This window comes from Brassica napus, chromosome A8 (assembly GCF_020379485.1).
Source record: "Brassica napus cultivar Da-Ae chromosome A8, Da-Ae, whole genome shotgun sequence".
NCBI lineage: Eukaryota > Viridiplantae > Streptophyta > Magnoliopsida > Brassicales > Brassicaceae > Brassica > Brassica napus.
The window spans coordinates 19,819,630-19,839,524 of NC_063441.1; the positions used below are offsets into that span (position 1 = coordinate 19,819,630).

The following is a 19,895-nucleotide window of genomic DNA, read 5'->3' on the forward strand; positions in this document are numbered from 1 at the left end:
CTGAAATATCTTTTATTTAGTGAAATAAACAATGTTGAAATACACTGCTTGTTTATCTATATGTTAGTTAAATCAGTGGTAGAAGAAGATTCCACAAAATTTTGAAAAATTCAACTATAATGGCTGATCGTGTCTTTAAAATATGCCATATTTAATATCGCCAATTTGTTTAAAAGTTATATATTTGGAGAATGATTCTTCTAACATTTCATTGTGGTGAAGACTAAAGCGAATCAATTGCCATTTTCAGACCCTTGTTGCTAAATGGGGAAGTTAACAACTATCTACGTTTATAATTGTCCATCGAAATAGATCAGTTTGCTACATGTTGATATATATCTTTTAATTTTATAACTATAGCTAGAGAATCAAAGATTCTAAAACGCTATTATTATGCAGTTTTATAACAAAAGTAGGCTCTTCCTTCAACTTGGTTATAATAGAACTTTTTAATCAAATTGACAATATAGAATAGTTGAGTAAAACAAAAGTTTTCTAATATATGTGTTAGTGGAGAGTATATATTGTCTAACCAGTACCGTTTTTGCATCGTGAATATGTAGATGCTACTAACTTTTTGTTAGCCAACACTCTTGATTAATATTCCCTATTTTTTCAGACATATATGCAATTATTTTTAAATATATATATTTTTCATACAATATTATTAACATATATATTAAAATTATTCAATTATTTATAAAATGGATTATAAATTAGAGAATAAATTCACTAGTTACATATTTTTGATAAAATTAAAAATCACCTAAAGATAAAACATGTTAAATATTGAAACATTATAAATTCTCTTAAAACATTTATATTTCAAAACGAAGAGTATATTTTGTATTCTTATATTTTATCCGAGAGAAAGTTTGAACTGATAAAACGCACGATGTTCATTGGTTTAGCCAAATCTACTGAGCCATTTCATAAAAATCCTAAATAAGTTTATTAACAAAATGTCATGGTGATATAATAGTTCTTTTGCCTTGACTATTCAATATATACGAGTATACGACTCTAATTAGGAATACATAAGCGCTAATTATATTGGAAGAGATATATCTATTTACGCTCAAGTGTTTATACTTTCTGTCTAATACACACAGATAAAGTAAGCTAACATGCAAAACTAGACTTAGCTTTCCTCCACTTGGGGCTTTGTTCACATACTCCCAATTAGGTTCACTCCACATATATTACTCACATCTAATTTCAATATCAAATTATTTTCTTCCTTTTTGTCAATGGTACTAAGTGTTTTACCACAACATAATTTTTATTACTTGTGTGATTTTTTTTTGTAACATATTACTTGTGTTTAAATATTACTCTAGTTACTCTTTTGTGGGGGAACCAAAAGAAAAGAAAACATTGCAAATACGAAAGAAGATTCCGGTTGCATAGTTTTAAATTGTTGTCCGGACGAATAGAATCTCTTTTCATAGGGTAATGATACGTATAAAAAAAGATTAAGATCTCGGACATTTATATAATGATACAAAAAGAGTCCAGACTCGTTAAGCGACGAATTATCATAAGGTGGCCGAATCATTAACTCCCACCACAAATAATTGTAAAAAAAAATCTCTTAGTCTCTGCACGTCTTGGTTAGGTATAAAACCTTTATACTTTTTTTTAACGTTTAGAGTACATTGGTTTGGTAGACCTATAGACTAAGGCTTCGAATGTTACGAACCGTCATGTTCTGCACCGCAGTTAACACTAACAAAAATTTCTACATATACCATATATCTATATATTTTTATAACTGTTAAAACTGTACCGCAGTTAAACCGTTTGTTCCGCATCGCTCAAACCGCAGTTACCATTTGGAGCCTAAGGCCACCCCACCAGATTATACACCTCAAAATTTAGATATTTTGCATAATTTACATTTTATCGTTTTGTATAGTTATAAGTTCCGTCACATGCAATCAAAGTAAAGTCTTCTTGATTTCGTCATCAAGAAATTGACTTTTTCTGACATGGATCCGAGATCTTGTTAACGACAACACCTTTTGAGATCTTCCCGCAAAACCAATCTCATAGTTTTGGACCAACAATTCAAAAACACACAATTGGATTATTAAACAATCTCTTAAGATGCGCAATAACAATTCAAAAACATACCACTGGATAATTAAACAATCTCTTAAGATGCGCAAAAACAAATCCTTGTAACTTAACGAGGAAAGTAAAATATTCGGGCCATCCAATTCCAAACCCCTTCAAAAACTAATATCTTTGGCCAATATAATTTACATCAAAGTGGATTAGTGTCTAACCTCTACGCATATTTTAATACGAAATTTAGAAAATAAAGCATTTTCAGTTACTTGCCAAGACATCAGATTAGTCTGACTGTATTAGCTAATTAAAAGTCTTTAAGAAATTTCAAAATTGTATGCTAATCAAAGACAAAAAAAAAAAAAATTCTTTTTATGGTCGTGCGTCTGACATTAGACCACAATACAATATCAGCTCACGTCATAGATGTAAATCTGGAAGAATTAACAAGCACACTAAATCAAGAACAAAATATAAAACAAATATGGCTCAGAAAATATTCGTTAATATTGTGAACAGAAAGATTACAAACACGAACCAGTACCCTTTAGTAAGTGTTTCATTGTCAGTTTATTTTAATGATCTATTACCCATTTATTATTTTCTCCACTTAACTGTCCTGCTAATTACTTACGTGTGGATATATCATCACATCTTTGCTTTAGCTGATTGATACTGTACCAAATTACCAATATACCATACACAGACAAGTCTTGTTTTCATTTCAAGATTTTCTTTTGAAGTCGTCGAATTAACTTATACTCAAGAAACATCGATTTATTATGAAGGAGATTACAAAGACAGTGATAGTAAAACATCGGTTTATAAAATTACAAGCATCATTATTATACAAACACGTAACAACCATACATGGAATGGGGTATCTTTTGAAGGATTTAACGACCAAGCGATGATGGATCGATGAGAATATCATGACTGTACCTTTGAGATACAAGCGAATCTGTATAAGATTGGTCTCTAGATGCTTGGCCTTACATTGAGACGGCTTGCCAGTTTCTGTCCCAAAGATCGATCAGCCTGGGAAAGAAAGATTTAAGAATGTCAGTTTTGCTGAAAATAGTGCAAAAAAAAATAAAATATAGAGTAGAGATTTTATGTTTTTTCTTTTGTGTTCTTACCTGAGACCAGTAAGAGATCCAGATGCTGCGGATCTCATGAGTTAGACGTGGTTCCGACAGAATCTCAACCCATCTCTTAACAAACCGGTCTTGCCTGTAAACATTTGAAGATTATAAATTAAGCTTTTGTCTTGTGAGAGTTATGTAAGAGAGAGAGAGAGATGAGATTTTTTTCTTTACCTGTCTGGTGCCCAGGATCTGTATCTATCTCCAGGCTGCTTGAAGTTGTTCTCCTTCTTGATGATACACTGCAACATTAGCAATGAAACCTTCTTTTAGGAGACCTATTCAAAATATAAGATTTTGAAGATTTAAAGAAGGCATGAATGAATCACATACCTTTGTTCTTATTCCAGTGTAGGATTTGGTAGGGATAGGAACTTTCTCGGCGCAGCGGACAGGATCAAACTTTGATGGGTAGTAATTGATCTGCAAATGCAAACACACAATAAATTTTTTGATTTGTAAGTCAAAAAGAAAAACAATTGTAGCTCAAGTGGTGGTACTAAGACTAACCTCCTCATCTCTATGCATGAAGTTCATAAAACCTTCATGGTGATTGTTGTGGTGAGCACATTTTGGAGCATTCACCGGTAGCTGCAGATAATTAGGCCCAAGACGATGTCTCTGCGTGTCACCATACGCAAAGATCCTACACTGAAGCAACTTATCATCTGAGTAGTAGATCCCAGGCACCACAAGACCAGGGTTGAAAGCAAGCTGCTCAGTTTCATTAAAGAAGTTGTCAATGGTTCTGTTCAGAACCAAGCGACCAACTGGTTGCAACGGCAAGATATCCTCAGGCCATATCTTGGTCACATCAAGCGGGTCAAAATCAAACTTATCCTCATCAGCAGGATCCATCGTCTGGATGAAAAGCTTCCACTCGGGGTAGTTACCAGATGCAATAGCATCATGGAGATCTTTAGTTGCGTGGCTGTGGTTGGCTCCTCCAACTACCTTAGCCTCTTCATCAGTGAGATTCTTGATCCCACAAGTTGGTTTCCAGTGGAACTTCACGAAGAGAACTTTTCCAGATTTGGAAACTAGAGTGTAGGTGTGGACACCGAACCCTTCCATGTGTCTGTAGTCTTGTGGGATGCCAACGTCATCAAACATCCAGCACCATGTGAGTAAACTCTCTGGTAAGTGGGACATGTAGTCCAGTATCCTCCAGTACTCCTGGATGTTTGTCTTCGGGTTCGGCTTCAGTGCATGGACAACATCCGGGAACTGAATCCCATCACGGATGAAGAAGACAGGAGTGTTGTTACCAACAAGATCAAAGTTCCCCTGAAATTATTACAATAGTAGTAGGAGAGACATGCATCAGTACTAATTTTTAAACATGGTCGGTTCTGGTCAAAACCGGATGTCTCCAAATTTTAAAGAGCTATTATAATATTAATTGTATGGCTTCCAAATTATCTAAAATGTTTTTTTTTATAATTAATCTAAAAATGTTTTTATCGTCTTATAAATTTCAAATCCATCTTTGTTTCTAAGAAAACTATAGAGGATAAAAAAATGGAAATAAGTTGTACCTCTCTGGTGTAAAACTTGACGGCGAAGCCACGAATATCCCTCATGGTTTCAGGGCTGGCACGCTCGTGAACGACGGTGGAGAAACGGACGATGACCGGAGTTTGAACACCTGGAGCTCTGAGGAAGTCAGCACAAGTGAGGTTTGAAATGTCATGCGTGACCTCGAAGAAACCCTTAGCACTGATTCCTCTAGCATGAACCACTCTCTCAGGGATCCTCTCTCTGGTGAAGTTGGCAACCTTCTCGATCAGATGGTAGTCCTCAAGAAGAACAGGACCTGACCAGAACAAGAGTACCAAAATTTTATAAAGAAACCCATCACACTCCACCATTCAAAAGATTTTAGCTATATATTGTTTCTCTTGTCCAAAAAAAAAACTATATATTGTTTCTTTTAGAATATCAATAAGAAGAAGACAATATGTATACCTCTTTCTCCGATGGTGAGGGAAGAGATGTTGTTCGAGACTGGAGCACCACCGTTTGTCGTGTAGAACGGAGCGTTGTATGCGCTCGAAGGACGATACTGCAAACACCATAGTTTGATCCATCATCAGAAAAATGATATGGAAACAATCGAATGGATCCGAGAACAACGCTCATGCGTGAAACAAAACCCTAACTTCAGTTACAAGATATCACTTTCTCTACTAAGTACTAACCGCGTTTTTTCCAATCACAATCATAAAATTTAATAATTCAATTCGAAAAAACGAAACCCGGTTTATCGGGTCGGATCCAGACCGTCGGTTGACAAAGAAGGCTTTCAATTTTAGATAGATTTTTAGATTTTTTTGTGATTAGATGGATTTATTTCACCATAAACGAAAAAAATATTCGATTATTTGTTGCTTTTGAGAGACTTTTTGTATATAGGTGATGACCGGATGGTCAGAAACATGTGTTTATAGACCTCTACTCTGATTAACTGAATGTTTAAAACTGATTAATTCTATGTTTCGATCTAATGTAATCAGATTATTAAAATTTTGATTAATCAATCGCGTAGATTTTGATTTCTCAGGTGTGTTGACCTGAGAAATCATTCAACTGATTAATATTTCTGATTTGGCTAAATTCATACGTCCAAACAATTGATTAAACACTTTTTTAGAACACATGTGTTTAATAAGAGAAAACACAAACAACAAAACAGCTTCTACTATAAGGAAAAAAACAAAGCACATGCGGCGTTTTTTCACATGCACTGTTTGTTTAGATCAAACGTTTTAAAGATAGCCAGCCCAAAAAAATCAACGTCACCAACTTATAGCTTATGATCATAGAATTTAAGCAATATTTGAACTAAGGATCATGTTAACACTAAGATTGAAGAGCATCGATGGGATTCAACTTTCATCTCTTAATTAAAAACAGTGAAAAACATCATAATGAAATATGATTGATGATTTGTCCCCAGAAAAAGAAGAAATAAATGATTGATTAAAGACAGACACACGCACACACAGAAAAAGTAGTCAAGAAGAACATGGAGATACCTTGTAAGGATCCATGGTGAAGAGAAGCCCTGATGATCCCCAAATATAACTGTTGAGGTTTTCGTTTAGTGAGAGTGACGAGATGAGATCCTGTGTGTTATATAGAGTGAACAGCGTGTGCTATGCACAGTAGTGACGCCCCCAAATGAAGGGGGTACTTCTGTCCTTTTGAGATCAATTTATCGGTACAGTAAAATCGAGCCAATGTGTTTACTTTTCCTTTGGGGATAACAATAATGCCCCCACGTCTTGGTTGTCTTCAATGGCCCCCCCGCCCCCACCACTTAGATATTTCTTTTTCCGTTTTTGGCTCCAACCCACAAAAAAATATCAGTTGGTGATAAACAATAATTTTGATCCTGACAAGTCAGTATTGCCCGAGAGGAGAAAATCACTCAATTATTTATGAGAAAAACAAATCACCAAATCTCATACACAAACCTTGAATAAAAGATGAATTGTTATCTGAAATAGATATGTGTGACCTGATACATAAACTCTTTTAAGATAAACTAGGTAATAACCCGCGCCTTGCGCGGGATGTGATTATTAGTTTTCGTTATTTTTAATAAAAAAGACAATAAATCTGTTTAATCTGGATATTGGTTAGGTTTTACGTTTTTTTGTTTTTAATCTTCTAAAATATAACTATTATTTTAAATTAATATTTATTTTAGTTTATTCGGTTAAAACATTTGATTTTTTGGTTTTTTCGGATAAAAACCTAAAATTAATATTATATGTTTATTTTCATATTATGAAGTTTAGATAGTTGTCATGTCGAACCAATAGTTTCATATTATAGTTTTTAAACAGATAATAGTTTAAGAAAAAGAAAAGAAAATTATTAAGACAAATCATTTCACTACAATTTGGTCGGTAGTGAAAGAAACATTAAGAAAAAATATTTCAACTTTCAAAAAAGTTAGATACTTCAACTGTGGTGAATACTTAGTTATAAGATGCTCACATCAAGGTGCACATGTATGTTTATGTAAAAAGTATATAAAAATAGTTAAAAAATATATAAAGATATTGTTAATTAATATTAAATGACATTTTTGTTCAGAATAATACATGAAAGATAAAATTAAAATTTATCTAAAATAAAAAAGACCTTGACATTAGTCATTTTTTCATCAAAAGAAAATAAAATTATATTCGTAAATAGGGGTGGACACATATCAAGTATCTGGATATTTGGAAGCATTCTTGTCAATTCGATCTTTAGCCACCTAGATATTCGGTGACTCCGATATCCGAAATGTTTTAGAATTTTAAAGAATATCCGATTTGATTCGTAAATAAAATAAAATTTTAAAAATAATTTAATAATATTACAAAAATAAAACATTATATAACCTTTTAATTTTAGTACCTAATATAATAAATTTATATTGTAAAACTGATATAAAGTATAATATATATAATTCTTTTCATATATGTATATATATGCATATAACATATCGAATTAGATATATGTTCCTAAAAATATTGGTATTAGTGATTTTCTTCTTTTTTGGATATTGTATTTTAGTATTTGATTTGTTTCGTAAAGTTTCAAATATCAAGATTTTTTGGTTCAAATCAAAACGGATAACAAATCGAATCAAAATTTATGAATATTTTGCTCAATTTTATCTGTAAACAATAAAAATAATATATATATAGTTTGGCTTTTGATTCGTTATCTATTTTTATTCGAACCGAAAAATCCAGAGTTTTATTGGAACTATGTATGTGAGTTTTATATTAAAAAAATCACAAAGTACATAGTATGAACACATTTATGACTATAATGTGAACGCGTTAGCATATTTATTATCAAATTATTGTGAGGCTGCCACGTGTCTATTATAATATGAATGCATTTATTACAATACTTCTCTTTTAATATATAAGGGATCAACGATAACTACTCATAATAAGTATGGACATTAGTTCAACAAATTTTATTTCAGTTCTCTCTACTCCTACTTGTTCCCGTGATCATTTTAATACATTTGTCTTAATTTATATAATTTAGTTATTTTACAGATTTATTCCTGAGATGTAAAAAAGAAGAAAAAACTATATAACTGAATCTAAATTTTGTTTGTTTCCAAACACGTAAATATTTTCATTTTGGATCTTACCATCTCAGTTTATGTATATAGAGTAAAGTAACATGATACATTTCATCACATATGTTTGGTCTTACGACTTATCGTATCAAAAGAGGGAGCATGTGTCAGACACATGTTGGATAATGTAGGCTGAGGTTTCTACGTAATAATTTTCCTTATTCCAAGATTATATGGTGTTTGGATCGGTCGGCCTGGGATTTATTTTTCAAACTTTTTTTTTCAAACTTGGCAACCTTTTCCTCCAATAATGTTTTATGATAAGAAAAAAATCAGGTTGAATAATGGAGCTCAACGGGGAAAGATTAGCCTTATCCGATTCGATTTTATACTTGAATAAATATAATATACATTATTAGTATTGATAACCATGGATCTAAATTCACTGGTTGAAAATTCAAGAAAAAAAAAGCTAAGCAAATGAAATTATTGAGTAGGTATGGTGGGGAGTCTATGTTTGATAGCATGTGGCGATTATTAACACGGTACTTTGATGCTGAATCGATCCAAGTTTTGATTGAGGACCTAATGCTTGGGTCCATTTAGAATGAACAAGTTGCTAGTGTTACTTCGGTTGATATTATTATAGCTACGTTAAACTACTCCAATATTATATATTCTCTCAGAAAATTGCAACAACTAGAAGACAAACAACATCTCTAATCTATTCCGTTTAACAAATTAAATTCACATTATCGTTTATGCTGAAACAAAATGTACTCATATACTGATAGCTTGTCTGGTTACTGGTTAAAAATATCATAGTCCCTCTCTTATCAGATAAAAGTTGTATATATAAATCATCTTACCAAAGAAAAGTCTTTCGTGTCGTAAGAAAATCAAAGAAATACATTCTTCGTTTGGTGACGACAAAAGAGCTACAGACCTCGAAAAGGTAGAATACTAGCCAACATTATCATATGCATGTAATTTTGTAGGGCTGTGTGTGTGATAAGTTTTTTATTCTTTTTTTTTTTTGCTAAAATAAGTTTTATATTTTTTCACGGAGGGATCAATGTTTCTGCCGAGTTTGTTCATAGTTCATCCTGATATTGACAATCGGTTGTAGTGGAGAATTCCAAAAAATTTCAGCCTTATTTTATAACCCAATTTCTAATATAAGCATATCATTTCTATCAAAGTATATATAGCACAAACGACATTCTAAAAATTTGTTAGTATGGTAAACTAAATGCCTTTCGGTATAATGTACCTACAGAACAACACTTAAAAAGAAAATAGAAAAATTTAAAGTTGACAATTATGACTAATACTGATACTAATACTTGGATCACATTCGAGGGAAACTGAATTCCAGTAGTAAGTTGCCACGTAGCAATCTTACCCTTACTTGTTACTTTATGGTGTTACCCAACGAATGAAAATGAGTTTTAGTGGATCAACACGACAAAAAAACGGGATTACACCTTATCTTCTCTACCTTTCTTTTTTGGAATTTGAAAATTTGTCAATGCAATTGAAAAAATCAAAAGAGTACGAAGTTGTGCACTCAAATCTTTTGGTACCCCCCTGTTTCTATTCAGATGGTGACTAGACTAGACTTTGATTTCATAATTTTATATGATTGCTTACATTTTACTCTTCTTTAGTGTGAGCAAAAATCTTCCAGTTTACTTGTAACTTTTATTTTCTTGTTGTTTTATAGAAAAGTCTTTTATAGCTTATAAGTTTTAGGATATAAGTTATCCAATTGAATGGATAAACTTTTTAGTTGAGACTTGCTATCAGAAAAGGTAACATGCATGGAAGGTAAGAACGAGATTTTAGAAATCAAGATCTAAAATCTAATGCGTTTTCTTACCAAATAATTTATACAAGCTTAGGAAAAGAGGAGTTGGTGAGTGGTGAACTGGTGATGCATGATACTAATTAAGTCTGAGTCCTTTTACAAATGTGTGGACTCTGTTATATAAACTTATAAATCTAAATAGGGCGGCTGGTGGTGCATGATATTAAGAAATAGTAGAACAATAGTGGCTGGTGGTACATGATTCTAGTCATCAAATACTACTCGATACAAATGTCTTGACTCGATTAAAACTTATAAATAGAAAAGGTATGGTGTTTGGTGCATGACATTAAATCTTGAATTGCTAAATAAATGTGTTGGCTTGGCTCAGTTGTAAGCTTATAAAAAGGAAAAAGAGAAGCTGGTGGTGCATGATACTTACTAGTCTGGAATCCTTAGACAAATGCTTCGGCTCGGTTATAAGCTTATAGATGGGAAACGAGTTCCTGGTGGTGCATGATTTCTAGTTCCAGTAAATTATGCAGTAAATGTTGGGATTGTGAAATCCCGTGTCCAACTCTATATTATCCGATTAGTACGATATTGTCCACTTTGGGTCTAGAAAGCTGACCCGCATGGATTTACTTTTGGTTTCCATTCCAAAAGGTTTCGTACTATTAGAGTTGGACATCTCTTTATATATTAGACACTATTTGTCTAATTCTCCAATGTGGGACTTAGTTTGTTATCTCACAGTAAACACTATAAAAAAATTGTTTAGCTCGGTTGTAAGCTTAATTAATAGGAAAACTGTAGCTGTGATAAATGATGTCTAGTCCGGAAACACTATAAAATAAAGTAAAAAAATTCCTTGGTTTAGTTATAAGCTTAGGAATGGGAAAACAAGAGTTGGTGATGCTATACGAGAATCGAATCACTATACAAATGCCTCAAAACATTTGTGAACTTAATGGGGGCCAAAGTGGGTTGTGGTGCATGATGTCTAGAAGACTAGAATTACTATACAGATGCTTCCACACGGTTATATAAGCTTATAGATAGGGAAAGAGTGGCTCGTGGTGCATAATAATAAGTCGGTTTGGTTAAAAATCTGGAAATATGAAAAAGTGGCGGTATTGCATGACACTAGTTCTTAATCGCTATTGAAATGTATGGGCTCACTTATAAGAAAAGAGTAGTTGGTGGTGCATGATACTAGTTCCGAATGGGCCGAATCACTATAAAAATACCCAACTCGGTGGTGCATCTAATGTATGGAGAAATGGGTGTTATCATATAGATTGGTCCTAAAGAGATTGATCTTTGGAGCTACATGAATAACACGAGAAACCGAAAGCTGTACAAGAAGATAAGAGTAAGAAAAAGATGATATGAACAAAGGAAACTGCACCATATCGAGGAAGTTCCTAAGTCCTAAGCTATGATCATATATACAGGAAGCACCCTAGGGAGATACCATGCCAATAAAGAAGTTATGGCACAATTTCAAACTTAAAACCAAAAGGATATCATGTTATTTAATGTGAATACAAATGTAGAAAAGAAGAAGTTAATGTGGTTATATAACTCTAGGCAGAAAATCCAATGATATGGGGGTGATTGGTTGGGCTGTAGAAAGTGACTTTAGCTTTAATTTTCATCTACAACCTTAAATACTACCAATCATGCTTTATCTTGGTTTTTAAAGCTACAACCAAAAAATTAAAACTACAGCAAAAACACACAAAAAATGGCTGTAAACATCTTATTTTCTAAAGCTCCATTTTTTTAGTTGTAGGAAATTTTAAAGCTACATCATTTAAAGCTAAATCAAAAATCCTACAGACAAAATATTAAAGTAAATTTTCTACAATTACAACCCAACCAATCGCCCCCATGAATGTATGTGGTCGGTGATACTAATGTAGTCACAGAAGTACAAAGTACTTAAAGAGGCAGTAAATCAGTGCCATTATTATGTAAAGGTGTATATATATTCTATTCCTATAAAAAAATTACTCCACTATTCGAAATTTATAATGGTACATGTACACTTCTAGATCTGAGATTATATGATTCTTTACCAAAAAAATATTATTACCATGAGATTAATATTAAAAAAAAAACTCTTTTGTCGTTTGGTTAAAGAAGACAAAGTTCAAAATTCATACCTCGTTTTAAAGATTTTTTCTTAAAAACAGAGACGTTTATTTCTTAACAAAAAAGCAGTGTTTATTGTTAAATCTGATTTGTAAGTAATAATGTAAAATTAATAAAAATATTTAGGTGTCTTTCCCATACAAAAAAAAAACTGAAAATTTTGAATGGTAGCAATGAGTTGAGAAGAAGAAGGCATATATTTGACACGTGGCATTCATTAAACGGTTAAGATTAAATAGCCGTTAATTCTTAAGAAAACTCTTGTTTTTCAAATTTCTATTACCAAAGAAAAGAGGGTTCTAGTTTTTTTTTTCCTAATTTCTTTTTCATTTTTTCTTCTTCTTTCTCTTGCCCCTTATATTGCAAGAGAGAGTGAGGCGAGTAAGTCCGAATCTTCGATTGGAGAGAAAGAGAGCGTTATTGTTCTGGGTTTGGCTGAAGGATCTCTCTTTCTCTCCTTTGTTTGATTCTCTAGATCGGAAGAGTTTGTTTCTTTGAATTGACGGCGAAAGGTGAACTCTTTTTTCTTGGGTTTTTGATTAGGGTTTGTTCTTGATCGGGTGATTAGTACAAAACCGGATCTAAGAGGGTTTTGATTGTCAAATTCAAAGTCAAGACCTTTTTTCCAATCTAACTTTTAAAAAACAGTACTTTTTAAAGTTGGGTGTGTTTTGATTTAATTCTCCAGATGGGTAGATCAGATGAGAACAGCGTTGGACTCATTGGATCAACGAATCTACAAGGTACCCACTTTAATTTAATAGAACCACTTCTTAAATCGAATATCAAAACTGAGTTTTACATTGATTTGTAGGCGGAGGAGGAAAGATCATGCCGGCGGCGAAGACTGGTCCGACCAGAAGAGCACTTAGTGCAATTAACAAGAACATCAACGAGCCTCCGTCTTACCCTTATGCTGTTAACAACAAGAGATCACTTTCTGAGTAAGTGTGTTCACTGAGATGTATCCTTGGATTAGAGATTAGTTTTTTTTATTTGATTTGATTCTTGCAGAAGGAATGCAATCTGTAACAAACCACCTCCGCACCGACCAGTTACTAGGTACATTATTAGATCTTCTTCCTTGTCTACTTCTTCAAGTATCTCACATTTATCTGGTTAATGAGTTAGTACCACTCTATGTTTGGTTCAGGAAGTTTGCTGCTCAATTAGCTGGTGATAAGCCACAAATCAAGGAAGAGGTACTTTAATTAGTGTCACTATTCAATGTGTGTTACAGTTAGAACAGTGATCATAAGACAAATTCACTCTCTTTTGATTTTAGGAAACTAAGAAACCAGACTCGGTTCCAAGTGAAGAAGCAGAGGACTTTAATGAGCCAATATTTGTACAACACACCCAAGCAATGATGGAGGAGATTGAAATGGAAGATGCAGATGAAGATGAAGAAGAAGAAGAGGGAGTGATCAATATAGACGCTTGTGATGAGATGAATCCTTTAGCCGTAGTTGAATATATCAATGATATATACGACTTTTTCAAGAAATCTGAGGTGAGTGTGCTCTTCTTGATCATTCAATGGGGGCTTCAAAGATTCATGATCCTGAAATTTATGTTTGTTATGATTGTGCAGGAGCTTAGTTGCGTTCCTCCTAACTACATGGACAATCAGCAAGATCTTAATGAGAGGATGAGAGGGATCCTCATTGACTGGTTGATTGAGGTACACAGATCCAGACCAAAAGAGCATTTTAGTTTCATTCTTGTTGTTGTTGTTATTTAGTGTGCATGATGATTTTTTGGAGCAGGTGCACTACAAGTTTGAACTGATGGAGGAAACACTTTATCTCACAGTCAGTGTCATCGATAGATTCCTTGCGGTTCATCAAATCGTGAGGAAGAAGCTTCAGCTTGTTGGCGTCACCGCTTTGTTGCTAGCTTGCAAGTACGAGGAAGTCTCGGTTCCAGTAGTAGATGATCTCATCTTGATATCTGATAAAGCTTACACTAGAAGAGAAGTACTGGATATGGTGAGTAACCATATCTCTACATTGATCATTAATCCAAATATGGTTTGAGTTTCAGTTTTGGTTTACCTCTTTCTTCCTGGTATTGCAGGAGAAGCTAATGGCCAACACCTTGCAATTCAATTTCTCTTTGCCTACTGCGTATGTCTTCATGAGACGGTTCCTCAAAGCTGCTCAATCAGACAAAAAGGTAGCTTGAATCTTTTTTGCAAGGAAGCTATCTCTGGCATTTATATCTAAAGCTGTGTTTTATAAAATTGTGGTTTCAGCTTGAGGTTTTATCGTTTTTCATCATTGAGCTCTGTCTCGTGGAGTACGAGATGCTGGAGTATACTCCATCAAAGCTAGCAGCCTCGGCGATCTACACTGCTCGGTGTACACTTAATGGATTTGAGGAATGGAGCAAGACCTGCGAATTTCACACAGGCTACAAGGAAGAAGAGCTACTGTAAGGGATCACAAGTCATGAATGTCGTTTCAAAACCTATAAATGAAACTGGTTTTGAATTTTTTTTTTTCTTTTCCAGGGAATGCGCAAGGAAGATGGTTGGTTTCCATCAAAAGGCAGGAACAGGGAAGTTAACAGGAGTTCACAGGAAGTACAACACATCAAAGTTCTCTTATGCTGCAAGAACTGAACCAGCTGGGTTTCTACTTTAGTGGAGGAGAAAAAACTATAGTAATAAGAACGAATCTAAGTATGAGATTTACAACTGTTGGTTGAGAGTTCTTCTCTTCTACTTTAGATCTTTCTTTACTTGAGAGAGAATAAAAGGATGCAATAATTTCTTTCTTTTTTTTATACCATGCTTTATATAACATTCAATTTGTGAAGGGAATCACCATTAAACTTACATGTATATAATTGTTGTAAAGCCCTCCGGGATATTATGCGCTACATTTTGGTTAATGCCACTCAGGAACGTCTCAAACATTCTGCAAACCATTGCTATATGGTACTTGATAGCCATCTTAATGATATGGTGTAATCGTCCTAACTCATGTATGTTGATTAATTAGTCTACTGCCAGAAAATGGAATATGAGAAAAACATATCATTGTAGCCTTCCCGGCATGGTCAGACAGCAAAGAGATAGTCACCTTAAATTGTGACGTTAACATCCAATCCGCATTCAAACACTGTCTTGAGTTCGCTGTCATCTTCTTCTTTTGAAGACCTATCTTTGTTATCTTATGTTGTTGTAGTTGATGTTTTCAATCAAAGAGGATGGACAATTCCCTCTATCATTTGTAATCAAGCAAGTTGAAGTTAATGAAAAAGTTGTGTTTCAAAAAAAAAGAGAAAAACATATCATAAGCAAAACTTGTCAAGGTTATAACATCTTAGTAGTACCCCCAAAATACAGAACTAATAGTGCATCTGGACATATCTCTCTTGTTTGCCTCCTTGTTAGAGAAGAACATTAGTTTTACAGGTGAACCTTAAAGCAATACATAACAAGGCAAAAGAGAGGCTGGTTTTGTCTCGGAAACGAAGCTTACATGTTAAAGCATAGATTCAATCATCTTCTCACAGGTGGTACAGCTCCCCTTCCTCCAGTTCCACGCCCAGTAGCCGGGGCCTTTATCATGGATCCAACAATTAGTAATGACAAAGAAAAAAAACCAGCATTAAGGACAAACAATATCAAATTTACAATGGTGTCTTGAGAGTTAATTAATGAGAGTGAGAGAGAGAGAGAGAGATAACTTACTTTTCCTCGCATTGCAGCTCTACCTCTGCCAACACCCAGTGATCCGCTCTTTCCCTGCATCAATTGAGAGGCATTATGTAAGTTGAAGATATACATAGAGACTTTGACATCATTCTTCATCAAGGGTTTCAGACCTTGATTCTAGCATCTAAGCGCTTGCATGAACATTGGAGCATGCTTGAGAATGTCAGGTATGACCATGAACCTGTCAAGATCTCTCCATAGGTCAATTACTAATAACAGATGATCCCCATGAAAAAAATAGGAAACAAGCACGAGTAAAAAAGAAGTGTTAACAGCACCTGACTTTGCTGCCTCGAATGAAGACATGCTCAAGCTGTGATACCTTACCATCCTGTGTGACACAAAAGTTGAGTGACAATTAACAAGCTAAAACGTTATTAAAACTGTATACGAAATAACATTAACATAAAACAACACTTCAAAAATGAATGAATATATGATTCCCAAACTCATAACTGGAAACTCCAACGACACTTGTTTTATTAAAAAAAAAACGCAAACTCTCAAGGTAATCAATCTATTATAAGGAACAAAAAGCTTTCAGTTGTGCAAACTTTAGAGACTATGATCCCAAAAAAGCAACTTATAAACTTTAAATGTAAAGTTCCAAGTACAAAACTCCAAAACCATGTTTACGCATTTGCCCCCAATAGTAACAATGAAAGAGAGAGCTAACACCGTATTGATAAAGTATAGGTGAGAGGTGATTGACCTTAGCGGTAAAGGTGATGTCTTCGAGCTGACAGTTCCAGTTATCCTCACACTCGATCATGCTTCCTCTGTATAGCTCCCCGCTCTTTAGCTCCACCGTCACTATATGACCTGATGCTTAGCGGTAAAGGTTGATTTGCTTTGGCACTTATTGTATGATGTATGAGATGTTGATTTTGAGATCATTGTTGTGGATGATGGGAGTCCTGACGGCACACAAGATGTTGTCAAGCAACTTCAGCACTTGTATTGTAGGGTCAACTGTCAAGACCGCATTGTCACTTGTCAGTACGGTGACGATTGACGATGTTTTATATATATGTAATATATTGTGCTTTGTATCCTTCGGTTTAGGTGAATTCGTGTTTGTCTTTCTGTATGAGGCAGCGTTTAAGAGCTAGCTAGAGCCAAGAAGCTTGGTTTGGGTATGAGTCTCTCTTTATACTCTTGACACTTGAACTCTGGTCATGTCTTTTAGAAAAACTTCACTTTAGCTTTGACTACAGAGACAGAGTTGTGCATCATATTAAGATTCGAAAAAGGTTCATCATATCATCATAGACGGTGTTCGTTTTGAATGTTGAGTTTGAGATCATCTACATTTGATTAAAACCTTAACCAACCAAAATAAAGTGCCGCCATGCATATGATAGTTTCTCTTATAAATACAAACTTATGATCACTTCCAGTAAACTTGGACATACTGAATATATTTAATAATCAAGATATATAATACTATATGCTCAAACGATAATCAAGATCTGGGAAAGCTGTAAACTTAAATGGAAAATCAAATAATTAGATTTATGCTCTAACAACATAACAAATTATGAGGTGGAAACTCGGAGTGACTTCGAACATTTCAGGTGCTACACTGTTTATACGAATCTACTTAGAATCTGCTTGTCTACTAATCAAAGATTTGGACAAAATGCTATAATAACATTTAACATGCATGATCAATTTTTTTCTTGCACGTACGTATATATTTCCATTTAATTATGAACCTGTCACATATGACTTGATTCAATGTAAAACATACTTTCCTGAAATTTAAATCTTTCAAACCTTCAATGCATATAGCATTATTAAACCGACATGGCACTACAAATAAAACCGTGGATCATCTCATATATAAAAATAAAATAAAATATGAAAATAAATAATATATAAATATTTTTTTCTGATATTGATTCCTTACAATTCAGATAATTACAAATTTACACTTGCTGGCTTGGTTCATGAATGATTTCTGACAAAAAAGTATTCGATTATAATTTACATTTAAAATAGTAAATTTTGTTTTGTTGTGTAGACAACAGTATCTGATTAAATCCATAACGTAGCTTAATCCGGTATTATACGGAAGGTTCCTTAATACACCGAACTGCAACTAGTTTGAAATTATAACCTAAATGACCTGTTATGTCTTCACGTCCGTACAAAAGAACACCCCAAGGTTCCTTCCTCGTACTTTCCTCATCATTCTCAGATCTGCCTCCTCTCCAATCTATATACATTACATATATATTGAGCCTCCCTAAAATTTTAGTAAACCCTAATCATAAACCTATTTCCTTTGATTTCCTCACTTTTTCCTTGTGAATCAAGCAAAACGCCCTTTCTAGGTTTCAATCAAATGGCGCAAATGGACTTGGAAGGTTTGAGAGAGTTACAAGACTGCGCAAACTACCTCCTCGATCACTGTCCAGAAGCAAGAGAGTCTCTGTGTCAAGAAGGCAAAGAGAAATGGATCGAGCAAGTCTCTGAAGCTTCAGTAACAATGTTAGACGTCTGTAACGTGTCCAAAGATGTCATGGCGCTCGTGAGACATAGCCTGAAAGAGCTTCAACTGACTCTACGCTGCAACGAATCAAACATGCACGTGAAGATCGCAGCGTATAACAGGCACAGGAACAAGCTCAAGAAGGAGACACTAAAGTGCTTGAACACTCTAAAGAGTATCAAAGGAGGAGGAAGAGGGACGTTGGTGATGCAGAGGATAGAACAGAACCTTCTGTTCGTTGCAGAGGTTTTGAAAGAAGTGAGAAGAGCTATTGTGACTATGGTTGAGTCTCTGTTCTCGCTCGTGTGTATTCCTTGGCTCGAGAGAAAACAGAGCAAAAGGTCAATGTCTTCAATCTTTACGATGAGGTTTTGCTGTTTGGAGGATGTGTGGGACGAAGTAGCGGTGCAGAGCGCGAGTACAAGGTTGGAGGCTGCACAGATCGCTGTTGAGGAGCTTGAGATTGAGTTGGGGTGTATTTTCCGGCGGCTGATACAGACCAGAGTTTCACTTCTTAATATTATTACAGCTAAGATGTCTCCTGTTTGATTTTACTTCTGGTAGACAAAAGCTGTATATACCTGTAAGAATTAGAATGATTAGAATATACCAAGGGACATTATCATCTTATAAAGTTGTGAACATAAATCAATTCAGAAAGTAACAAACACATTATTATAAGTGGATGTTAGTGGAGCTGAATTTGTAATGATTGTCAAAAATATTAAAATTTTATGATTGTTGGTCTATAGATTTGAATAATTATTGGTTTTATCTTTGTTTAATTATATAAATATAGTTATTCAAAAATTGACTTTTAATAATTCTATTAGAATTTGTATTAACATTTGAATTCTAAACAATTAACTCAGAAAATGAAATTTTTTTTTGAATTGAATGTTAAATTTAATTCAAAAAAGAAAAACATGTTTACAACTATGTGTATCCAATTTTTATACTCAGCTACAACTCTTTTTAAAATTAAACTCAAACTACAAAACTTCCGTCCTCCAAATAGCTTTATCTGGTTGAGAACCAGAATTGTAGACCACCTTCAAGCTTCCTGTCTTTCTTCTTCTGAGATTTTGAAAATTTATTCCTTATAGTCTTCTCTTCTCAATCAACTTTGCTAAGAGAGTAGGGGGAGATGCTGTCTCCCCATGCCTTCTTATATTCCTCTCACAAAATATAACTTTTAGAATATTGTATATATCTTCTGTTTTCTTAAAATGATTGAAGTTAACTTTTTAATAGAATTTTTAAACATTCAAAACTATTTATAACTTTTTTTACTAAATTAATGAATTTCTCAACTCTTAAAATCAATAAACTCTAATTTCATTGTATTTTTTCCAAGTTCCCAAAGTATAATATGGGGCTAA

At 33.9% G+C, this 19,895-nt stretch overlaps 3 protein-coding genes and 1 pseudogene across 3 annotated transcripts; 2 read left to right on the top strand and 2 right to left on the bottom strand.

Annotated features, from left to right (window-relative positions):
• Positions 1-2,824: 2,824 nt before the first annotated feature.
• On the bottom strand, positions 2,825-6,487 carry LOC106440733 (catalase-3). The gene is made up of 8 exons (XM_013882469.3): positions 6,257-6,487; positions 5,187-5,283; positions 4,757-5,034; positions 3,729-4,505; positions 3,552-3,641; positions 3,393-3,460; positions 3,213-3,306; positions 2,825-3,111 (listed from the first exon to the last, which is right to left on the bottom strand). Exons 1-8 carry the CDS (start codon positions 6,269-6,271, stop codon positions 3,052-3,054), a joined length of 1,479 nt encoding a protein of 492 aa, XP_013737923.1. The 5' UTR covers positions 6,272-6,487; the 3' UTR covers positions 2,825-3,051.
• A 6,073-nt stretch (positions 6,488-12,560) lies between these two features.
• On the top strand, positions 12,561-15,175 carry LOC106440737 (cyclin-B2-3-like). Its single transcript, XM_013882473.3, has 11 exons — positions 12,561-12,801; positions 12,978-13,032; positions 13,104-13,233; positions 13,304-13,351; positions 13,443-13,491; positions 13,575-13,802; positions 13,884-13,973; positions 14,059-14,280; positions 14,369-14,467; positions 14,547-14,725; positions 14,805-15,175. Exons 2-11 carry the CDS (start codon positions 12,978-12,980, stop codon positions 14,935-14,937), a joined length of 1,233 nt encoding a protein of 410 aa, XP_013737927.2. The 5' UTR covers positions 12,561-12,801; the 3' UTR covers positions 14,938-15,175.
• Positions 15,176-15,329: 154 nt separating this feature from the next.
• On the bottom strand, positions 15,330-16,803 carry LOC106442726 (annotated as a pseudogene).
• An 845-nt stretch (positions 16,804-17,648) lies between these two features.
• LOC106440738 lies at positions 17,649-19,806 on the top strand. Its single transcript, XM_048738081.1, has one exon. It carries the CDS (start codon positions 18,367-18,369, stop codon positions 19,060-19,062), a length of 696 nt encoding a protein of 231 aa, XP_048594038.1. The 5' UTR covers positions 17,649-18,366; the 3' UTR covers positions 19,063-19,806.
• Positions 19,807-19,895: the final 89 nt, after the last annotated feature.